The following is an 11,632-nucleotide window of genomic DNA, read 5'->3' as shown; positions in this document are numbered from 1 at the left end:
TTTGACATGTAGGGCAGAGTTAGGCAAATAGCTCTTTTATGAGGTTTATTGTTTTTTGTTCATATATGTACATGAATATATGCTCTAAAATTTATTAAAAACCAAAACCACTTCGCACTCTTTGCGTATGCCTGATAAAGAGCAAGTATTGGCAAAGAGCTTTTAATGCATATGCAAGTCAGTTTCGTAGTCAATAGCCAAGTACATAGACTTCTCCATAAACTAGTCCACAGACTTATCAGTAGAAAAATTCATAGACTTGTCCATAGACTTGTCAATAGATTGGTCTATAGTACGTACAATAGTCAACGGAGTTGTTCATAGACTACGTCATTGATTAAAACTTATTCTAATTATAAATTAGTCTATAAATGTCCATGGTCTTGTTTATAGACTACTCCATAGTCAAGTCGATAGATTAATCCTTATCTGGGTTAATATAGTAGACCTTAAACTATTCGAATTTGCAATAAGTCCATAGATGGACTACTCCCAGATTAGCTTCTGTCTAAGCTAATAGGCTAGTCCATAGACAAGTCAGTATACTAGTCCATATATCATTGGCAATAGATTCAAGATCTACTGCTTCAATTTGCCGTGTTTGTTGGGGAGCTTGTAAGAGAGCTTTAAATCTGGCGACGGTCAAATATAGAGTTTTACAGTTAAACTACAAGAAAAGATTTGAAGAAGAATTTAACAAAACTATGAACTCGAGCTTGATTAATAATTTGATTTAAAAGATTTGATTTAGACATCGACATTAACATTTCCTAACATTGACATGGTTATTGATATAAACATTGCTAAAGACATTAACGTAGACATTGATGTAGCCTTTAGAATAGACTTTAACATAGTCATTGCCATAGAAATAACATTGTCATTGACATTGTTATAAATTTGAAGTAGACATTAACATAAACATTGTCATTGACATAAACATGGACATTGATAGACATTGATATAAACATTTTTAAAGACATTAACGTAGACATTGATATAGACTTTAGAATAGACATTAACATAGACATTGCTATAGAAATAACATTGTCATTGACATTGATATTAATTTGAAGTAGACATCAACATAAACATTGTCATTGACATAAACATTTTCATAGATATTGATATCAATTAGATTGACATTGATATAAACATTTTTGAAGACATCAACGTAGACATTGATATAGACTTAAGAATAGACATAGACATTGTCATTGACATAGACATTGACATTGATATAAATTAGATGTTAATATAGACATTGCCATATAAGTAACATTGTCATTGACACATATATTGATTTACATTTGAAGCAGACATTAACATGGACATTGATATAAATTATCACTGACATTGCTATAACTTAGATGTTAACATAGACATTGCTATATAAGTAACATAGTCATTCACACAAATATTGATTTACATTTGAAGCAGACATTAACATAGACATTGACATAAACATAGATATAGACATATATTAGATCATACACTTTGCCATATAAATAGCATTGTCATTGACAATGATATTAATACTGGCATTGACATTAATATAAATTTGAAGTAGACATTAATATAGACTTTCTTACAAATACTTGAGAATTTAAAGTTTTCTGAATAAAAGTTCTGCAGTGCGGTTTCACTTTTTGTACTTTAATACTAAACTAAACTTTTTTTGTCAGTATTATTTTATTACTTTCTACTAAACACAAACATTTTGTAATAAAAAAAAAAATTCGTTTAATGTTTTGTTCTGGTGTTTTGTGTGCGCGTGTTTCTCGCATTACTTTAATTGCTTTCAAACTCTTGCTTCGTTTTTTTTTCTCGTTTATTGGATTTTATTTCATTTCAATTTTCATCTCCGGGGAAATTACATTGCATAGAAAACAGGACTTGAAAAAATAAGTCCCTTTTTAAATTATTTAACCCCGTTCATATTAAAAATGCATTAAAAACACTTATCCGCCTGTCATTTAGCGTCAATAAATGTCAGTCACTAAAGTAAAAACAGCGACAGAGTGCATGAAATAAAATTTTATTAAAAAGAAAAAAAAAATGGCAACAAAAAAAAAAACTTGCAATTTGCACAACATTTAGTGTGTTCAAAATAGGAAAAACTAATGCACTAAGGGAAATAGTAATAAGTACACTACAAAATAGTTTATATTCTTATACATAAATTTTCCTAGTTTAAAAAATCATTAGGGGATTCGAATTCAAGCCCAAATGAATATTAGATTAATAATATAATTTAAAGTGTACCTATTATTTTATGCCTGAATGTGTATAGTACATATAAAGTTTGTTTGTATCATATAGGAACACCTAAATACACACATGAAAAGTTTAACTATTTAGTTACAAAACTCAAAACAAATACATTTCTGGGAAAAACTAAACAAATAGTATGGAACACCATTAGTTTCCAAACTCAAAATGTTTTATTTTTGTATGATTTTTTGACTTTAAATTAGAGTTTTTTTTAATGTTTGTAAAACTTTTTAATTTAATTAAAAGATAATTTTTAGAGTTTGATTTTTCTAACATTTATTTTTGCTGTGTTAGTTGCTGATTTTAAAAATTGTTTAATTTGTTTTAAATTAAAATTTGATTGATTAATTATTGCGATTTAAACGATGAACTAATATTGTGTTGTGTTTTTTGTAAACATTTAGATTTCTTGGGAAAATCTTCAAGTGGTCCAAAAAGTCGTAATTTCTTTGGGTGGAGGGGACCACGGGGTGGTTCCCTTAGCCCACAATCTAGTATGGCGTCCTATAATGGAGTGCTTAAGGATTACGGTCACAGTAGTTTAAATGAGGCTTTTAAATCCCAAAATAATGTCAACTTTAAATTGATTAAAACTGGTAAGTGAGCGAATGTTATTTTATTTAAAAATTTTGTTAAAAATACATAAAATCAAATCAAATTTTCATACAAAATTTGTTCTATAAACCTTTGATAAATGTTTATGAATAAGGCAGTAAATCTTTAAAATCATAATAAGTAAAACTTTAAAGATTACAACTTGATTTCTATAACAATATATTATTAAGGTTCGATTTTTTTATATACATATTGCCACTTTGCAACATACTGATAAAAATCTCGTGATGATAATAAGCTCATTATTGGAAAACTGAAAGTCATTTGCAGTCAGTCAACGTCTTCTTAGTCATTGCAAGTAATCAAGCGTATAGTTTTTTTATACTTTTCCTTACTTCTTTTTTTGCTTCGCTTTCATCTCATTACCACACACATGCACAATAACTACAACTCCCACAGCTTCTACTAATGCCATTCACATTTAAAGCGATTTATGCAATAAAAAGGGAAACACCATATAAACTAGTTACATAATCATCATTAGAAGAAATAAAGTAAAAACTAAAGCATCGGCAGGGGGTGTTGAAGAAATAGGAGCTAACGACACGGCAAAGGAACTATTAAAATGTCAATATTGTGATGGGTTTAAATGGCAATAATGGTAATTGTTAATAATGAACCGAGTGCAGTCGACTAAAAACTGCCAGTCAACTATGTCAATTGGCCAATAGAATGGTGTATAGGAGCAACAAAAGAAGTTCATTAAGTGGTGTATAAGTAAATTGTATTATTGCTCCTGCTGCAACTAAAGAATGTCATGTCGCTCATTAAATGCAAAATAAAAATCATTGAGGCATTATAAATCAAATACTGGAAAATGTCAAACTTCTACTACTTTTGTAGAAAGCTGATGAAAGAAATACAAAATATATTAGGGTTTGGATTTGGTTAATAAATCAACTGATTTGCTTGAGTGTTTTATGTAATTATTGTGTAATATTTAAAGGCAATACAAAGAATTGCACTATTTTTTGATTTTTATTTAAATTTAAATTTTTTTAGCAAAATATATATGAAACTTGAACCTTTATAAAGGAGGATATCAGCTGTTTTTTTAGAGTTTTACATTGAAGGTACAACCATTTTCCCGTTGATCATTTGTTTTAAAGAAATATAAAGCTCCAAAGAAAGTTAGAAATGTATTTTTTTAGTGAAAAACTGAGCTTATTGTAAAACTTCGAGCTTTAAGTAAAAGCTTTTACTGTATTTGAGTAAAATGCGTTTAAAGTGAAAATTCTAGTTTTGTAAAAAACTAAGCTTTAGCAGAAAATCGAGCTTTTAGCTTTTAAAAAATTCCATATTTTAGAAAATACTAACTCTTTGGTAAAAACTTGAGCCTTGAGTAAAATTTCGTGTTTTTAGTGAAATTTAAATTTTTAGTGAAAACTAAGTTTTTAGTAAAAAATTTAGTTTTCAGTAAAAAATTGAGTTTTTGGTGAAAAAATCGGTTTCAGTGAAAAACAAAGTTTTTGGTGAAAAACAGAATTTTCGGTAAAAAACAGAGTTTTTGGTGAAAAACTAAGTTTTAAGTGAAAATCTAAGTTTTTAGTGAAAACTAAGTTTTAAGTGAAAAACTGAGTTTTTAATGAATAACTGAGTTTTTAATGAAAAACTGAGTTTTTAGTGAAGTACTGAGATTTTGGTAAAAAACTGAGTTTTTGGTGAAAAACTTAGATTTTGGCGAAAAACTGAGGTTTCGGTGAAAAACTGAGTTTTAAGTGAAAAGCTGAGTTTTTAGTGAATAACTGAGTTTTTAGTGAAAAACTGAATTTTTTGTGAAAAACTGAGTTTTTAGTGACAAACTGAGTTTTTAGTGACAAACTGAGTTTTTTTTTTTGAGTGAAAACTAATTTTTTGGCGAAGAACTGAGTTTTTTGTGAAAAATATGAATATTTGCTGAAAAAGCAAGTTATTAATAAAAAACTGTATTTTTAGTGAAAAACAGAGTTTTTAGTGAAAACTAAGTTTTTACTGAAAAATTAATTTTTAGTGAAAAATTTAGTTTTAGTGAAAAATTTAGTTTTTAGTGAAAAATTTAGTTTTTAGTAAAAAACTGAGTTTTTGGTGAAAAACAGAGTTTTTGGTGAAAAACAGAGTTTTTGGTGAAGAACTGAGTTTTTGGTGAGAAACTGAGTTTTTGGTGAAAAACTGAGTTTTTTGGTGAAAAAATGAGTTTTTTGGTGAAAAACTGAGTTTTAAGTGGAAAGCTGAGCTTTTAGCGAATAACTTTTTAAGTTTTTAGTGAATAACTGAGATTTTGGTAAAAACTTAGTTTTTAGTGAAAAACCTGAGTTTTTGGTGAAAAACTGAGTTTTTAGTGAAAACCCGAGTTTTTAGTGAAAACCCGACATTTTAGTAAAAAACTGAGTTTTTAGTGAAAAACTTAGGTGAAAATTTTGTTTTTGGGTGAAAACAGTATTTTTAGTGAAAATTTAGTTTTTAGTGAAAATTGTGATTTTAGTGAAAACAGACTTTTTAGTAAAAATTTGGATTTTAATGAAGATTTAGATTTTAGCAAAAGTTTTATTTCAAATTCGGATTTTAGGAAAAGTTAAAACTTAGGAACTTTATTTTTTGTGAAAAATACAGTTTTTAGTAAAAATTTAGTTTTTGGCGAAGAACTGTAGTTTTAGTGGAAATCTTAGGTTTTAGTGAGAAATTCATCCTAGTGGAAATATTTACCAAAATTTGATTAAAAAAAATCAATTTTTTAATAAAAACTCCAGATTTTAATGAAAACCCGAAGTTTCCGGGAAAACCTAGTTTTCAGTTAAAAAAGATCGAACAAATAATTATAAAATAAGAAATTTCTGAAATGCAAAAGAAAACTTCTGAAATAATATTTAAATTTTTCCACAAAAAATTACAAGTTTCTAAAACACTATAGAAATGGTGTAATAAGCACTTGTTATTTTTAAATTTCTTATTAAATAAAGAGACGAATAAAATATTTAATACCAGCTGCCATAATGACAGTTATATCACTACACACACACACTTACATTTCTATATTACTACACTTACATAAATCTGATGCAGACATATTATTTTCAATTTCAAAACAGATGTCATAATGTTTGTGACATTTGATTTGGCATAAAGAATTAAAAAAACTGAGATTTTTTGCAAACACATGGAAATAGCAATTTTATGAAATTTATTTATTTCAACACTTCTAACATAGAAAGCAAAAACGAAAGAAATGAAATTAAATTTTATTTGTAATATTTTTTAGAATTTTCCAACTAAAAATAAACATTAAAATTTTAAACAATCAAAATATTTAAACAAATCATATAAATCTTTTTATTTAATATTAAATAAAAAAAATTGGCTTAGCATGTAAATGAGTTAAGTCGGTTTTTATAAATAAGACACAGATTGTTAAAAATTTATACAATTTGAAAAAGAGTGAAGTTTATTTAAGTTCCTTTAAAAAGAATATTTTTAGCAAATTTAAAATTTATTTAAACATTAAGTCGACTTTAACTAAAACATTTTCTTTTTATAAATAAATTTCCGTTTGAACTTGAGATTACTTAAACCACAACCAAAATAGAAGTTTTTCTTTAATATTTTCTTTACGTTTGTACCGGAAATTGATTTTATCCGTATTATATATGTAACTACTACATGTTACTACAGAAAGACAGCTATTGCCACACTTGAATTTTATTTATTTAGTTTTATATTTTTATTACCCAAGAAAAACAGTAGAATAGAAAAAATAGAACGAAAATAAAATTGCAAGTGGAAGAAATTTTATTAGAGTAACTAAACTACTAGTTGTAAAAGTGATTTTAGTAGTAGTTGAATTCAAACATAAATACAATGAAATTAAAATGCTATTCTTTAAGGCAAGAAAAAATAACAGTTTATTTAAAAAGTTGATAGAAAATTATATCAATATAATACTTTTCAAAATAATCAGCAAATTTTGGATAATTTTTCTATTAAGTAACACCTAGTAATTAGTAAACTGTAGTACAGTTTTTTGTTCTTTGATTGAATTATCACCATATTATTACCATTTAAAGAAATTGCTTTTGTGGCCTTTTTCACTATAACCAACCTCACATAACTCCAAGCTACTAACACTCTTGTTATACTACACCCACAGACAAATCAAAGCCAATTTCCAACTAATGCGAATTTCTGTTTGTGGATTTGCTTTCAAAACCTATCATATTGACGATTTAAGTGCCAAAATAACTGCTAGCTAAAGGCAATAGCAAAGAAGAGAAAAAAAAAACAACTGCTGAAATTTCATAAAGCTTAAAATTGCTTTAAATCTCTTGATAGAACAATTTCACATCAACTGTTTTTTTCTCATTGCTTTTTTTTTTCTTCCTAATCGTAGTACTATTTCTAAAACACTCAATGCGATTATTTTATTTTAGTATTTCTTGTGTTTTACAAAAATTTTTCATACATTTTTTATTGAACTCAGAAATGTGTGAAATTTAGAAAAGAAAACAAATTTGTAGCCAATGGTAACAGACGAAAGGAAAAAACCACTTGACAATTTAAATGTCTTTTCTTAGAAATTTTTTTTTTCATCAAAACAACTAAAAAGTCCGTTTGATGCTTGATTGTATTTAAATGGTCGTGTATTGTTTTTAGTCATCAAGAAGATTTTTTTGCTGAGCGAATTGTTAAAAAAACTATCAAAATGTGTATTTTATCAAATTGATGGATATAAAATATCGAATTGAAGTTCCACTCAAGAAATTGTAGATAGATAGATAGATAGATATATAGATAGTAGATAGATAGATAGATAGATAGATAGATAGATAGATAGATAGATAGATATATAGATAGATAGATAGATATATAGATCTCGCTCTCCTCGCTCGCTAGCTCGCTCGCTCGCTCTCTCGCTCGTCCTCGCTCGCTCGCTCGCTCGCCTCGCTCTCTCGCTCGCTCGCTCTCTCGCTCGCTCGCTCGCTCTCTCGCTCGTTTTCTCGCTGCTCGCTCGCTCTCGCTCGCTCGCTTGCTCTCTCGCGCTCTCTCCTCGCTCGCTCGCTCGCTCTCTCGCTCTCTCTCTCGCTCGCTCGCTCGCTCGCTCGCTCGCTCGCTCTCTTCGCTCGCTCGCTCGCTCGCTCGCTCGCTCGCTCGCTCTCTCGCTCGCTCGCTCGCTCGCTCGCTCGCTCTCGCTCGCTCGCTCTCGTCTGCTCGCTCTCGCTCGCTCGCTCTCCTCGCTCGCTCGCTCGCTCGCTCGCTCGCTCGCTCTCTCTCGCTCGCTCGCTCGCTCGCTCGCTCGCTCGCTCTCTCGCTCGCTCTCGCTCGCTCGCTCGCTCGCTCTCGCTCGCTCGCTCGCTCTCGCTCGCTCGCTCGCTCGCTCTCTCGCTCTCTCGCTCGCTCGCTCGCTCTCTCGCTCGCTCTCTCGCTCGCTCGCTCGCTCATAATTACGAACGTAGGCTGGCAAATCGCTTAAAAGGATTTCCTTGCAGGCGTTAGTGAGTTCCTGTCGTGGTTCACCCACAATATGCTTTCTTTTCTTTTGCGATTACAACAATTCTCTTGGTGTATTTTTAAAAGCCATAAACTGTAATGACACTCTACTTGTTTTAAATGTTGCGTTCGTATATTCGTTGTTGGAAGTAGTCATTCTTGTTGTTGTTATTACTGCCAGTGAATACCTCTTGAAAATTGAGTTTTAAGTTTCAAGTTGTTTTTTTTAGAGTGGCACATAACAATGGAGGCGAAAGTATTGTTTTCGATTATCTCTAGTCCAATTATAGTTGTTTGTTCAAAACTTTTCATTGCTATTATTAACTTTTTTAACAGCAAAAGATTGTCGTAAAAAAACAAAACGAACAGGGAAAGTAAATAGTTATAAAAGAAATCTACTTTAGTCAAATGCAATAACATGCCACAGAACTATTTTTCTCTTTTGCCACATTTTACAGGATTTTTCTCAACTTCGCCAGTGCAATTGAGTAGTTATTTCACAAACAATTTTTTTTCATAATACTCTAGAGAGTTTTTGTTATCGTTTTTGCTGTATTACTTTACTGCATTTCCGTCTGTTTATTTAATGTTGAGTATAACATGTTTGTATGGCATCATTATCCGTTTACTGTGGATACACTTATACTTGTTTATGTTTGAGTATGTGCGTGCGTTTAAGTACTTGTTGTAGTAGTAGTGGTATTTGTCATTATTATCCCGGTTTTACTATTACCACATTAAGTAATAGACTTACTTACATACATCTAATAATGTTTGTTGTAAAATGTTGCCAGATTAATTTTGAATCGGGATCAGAATTCAATGTAAAAGTTTGAAAAGGAAAAATAAACAAAATTTGAGTCTCATAAAATTTATAGATAGACCTTGTATTCTTTTATATTTGTGCTATAGATTTTAAATAACCATGGTCACCAGACACCTGGTCACCTGATACATACACTTTTAATTCAATAGTCGTAAAAAGCTTTGGTGTGACTGACATTAACAACTTCCTTATGGACACTTGTGTATGTCACCCAATATTAATAGTTATTCACAAAGCAGAATTATCCCAACAAACGCATTGACAAACTTTTGATAGAAATTTGAACAAATGAGATTTACAGTTAAAGTCTCTTGAAAGCCCATGAAGCGGAAGGTTTGAAGCCATTCTTATTATTATAACAAATTGCCTTGTTTGCTGGGTTACTATAAACGTGTCGTAAACTCAATACAATTTTATATTAACATTTGATAATACTTATTGGATAACAGCAGCAACAACGATTGCTGTACAATACAACAATAATGACAATTTCAATAAAATACAAATAACATTTGTCAATGTTACCGTAAAATTCCACAATATGAATGGTTGTATAAATGAATTGATGTTGCAATGCTGTTGCATGTATTCTTCTACCTTCCAAATGCATTTGAAAATACTTTATAGAGGCATTCATTAAAGGCAGACACAAGTGTACAGACAATAATATATTGAATAAAATTAAATGGAAAATTGTTAATCAAATTGACAATTGATATAAAGGGTGTTCTAATGTTTATGAAAGATTTGAAGCAATTGTACAACAAAAGAGGTTTAAATAGATTGTAAGTTTCTATTAAATCAGATTGGCTTCGATCTTTAGTGAATTTTGTAATATTCTTTATTTGACAAGGTTCACTTCTTCCAATATTTTTGAAATAAATTGTCCACATGTCTTAGTATTAGAAATTGTACTTTAGGCTTTTGTTGAATTATACGTTTTAACAAGTAAAGTTTGCATTCGTAGAAACTTTGTAAAAAAAAAATTCTATAAAAGTACGTGCATTTATGCAAATGATTTTTGAACATATTTTTTTTTACTCTCAAGGAATAGACTTGTCCTGCATATAAAATAATGAAAAGTTTTCTTAGCAATAGATAAGGCCATTCATATTTTTCAACATACACATGTAGTTTAATGTGATTTTAGTTTTGCAATTTGATTTAATCTAATTTTGGGTTAAAAAAATATTTTTAAATGAAAAATTTTTGTTGCAATAACTAACACAAAATAAATTTTTGTAAAGTTTATTAAATTATTTGATATTGCTGTCAACTTAGGTTTTGTGTGCAAATGATGCAAGAAAATAGTGAAGAAAATTGATTGGAAATTGACTCTTCAAGGATTGGAGGTAGAGTGTATAAGAAAAAATGTCAAATGTTTCAATAAGCTTATAGCATAGTTTTATTTTTAATTTTAATAATATTTTTATAAAATAAAAGTAAATTTGTTTCTTTAATTTGCATACATTTTAACAACAATCATACGCCTCAGTGCAATTTTTATATTTTACCTCCTAAAAGTATGCTACATAACGTATGTGTATTACTTAAATCATATTATCATAATAATCATACGCCTCAGTATTATAACATTTTATTTCAAAAAGTAACCAACATAACGGATGAGTATTTTAATTACTTTTCAATTTATATCAATCATACGCCCAGGTTTGCTAGTTGATGCAGTCACAATATAAAGTTTAATTTAAATAGAACTTTTGAACTAGTAAGGTGTTCTTTATGAAACTTTAAACTTTAATAGAGAGGGATTTATGTTTTTAGAAAAGTGCTTTCTGAGACATGTAGTTTAAGTAGATAATGAGCTACAGTGGGTTAAAGTTTACATTGAGGTTTATGAAAAAATCATAATTCAAAAAAAAAAATTTTATTACATAAACGGTTTATAATTATTAGAAATTTCGATCGCTTTCGTATGCGGTCCTAAGCTTAGTATGGGATAAGAAAATCAAAATCTTGTTATTTTAATTTATGTAAAAAACAAGTTGTTATTTCAGTTATAGGTTTATAAGACAAATAATACAAAATCAGTTTTATAAACCTTTGATAACTGTTTGACCTATAAAATAAGTTTTAATCATTAATTCTAACATTTCAATTGCTTCTTTTATTACAGTTTCCGATTTCACCGAAACCCTTTCCCATCTGTATGAGGAACATGCAACTGCCCTACAAGCCCTTGTTACCAATTTTCGTAAAAAGAATGCCGAACTTAGAAAAGAAAGGTGAGTGCTATAAATTCATATAATTGAATCTCAATTAATAGGGTCTAATGTAATTTAAAAATTTTAAAATCTTCTTTTATTTATAAAATCATTATGTTTTTTAAAGAATCACAACTGATCAGAACACAAAACTTTTTTTATTGAGATGAAAATGTTAGAATTTTAATCCAAGTAAATAACAAAACAAATTTGTTTTGTAGTCTAATTAAACAAT

The 11,632-nt window shown here is 29.1% G+C and overlaps 1 protein-coding gene across 2 annotated transcripts in view; it reads left to right on the top strand.

Moving 5' to 3' along the window:
- The window catches only part of LOC119607140, a 137,843-nt gene that overhangs the window by 66,727 nt on the left and 59,484 nt on the right, over positions 1–11,632 (top strand). For both annotated transcript variants that reach the window (XM_037960933.1, XM_037960932.1), the window contains 2 exons: positions 2,679–2,870; positions 11,310–11,418. In XM_037960933.1, coding sequence (XP_037816861.1) covers positions 2,679–2,870; positions 11,310–11,418 — 301 coding nt within the window. The remainder of the gene's footprint in view (positions 1–2,678; positions 2,871–11,309; positions 11,419–11,632) is intronic.

This window comes from Lucilia sericata, unplaced genomic scaffold (assembly GCF_015586225.1).
Source record: "Lucilia sericata isolate MDLA Ls3-8-SP2 unplaced genomic scaffold, ASM1558622v1 Contig000660F_arrow, whole genome shotgun sequence".
NCBI classification, from domain to species: domain Eukaryota; kingdom Metazoa; phylum Arthropoda; class Insecta; order Diptera; family Calliphoridae; genus Lucilia; species Lucilia sericata.
This window is presented reverse-complemented; position numbering and strand designations above follow the sequence as displayed.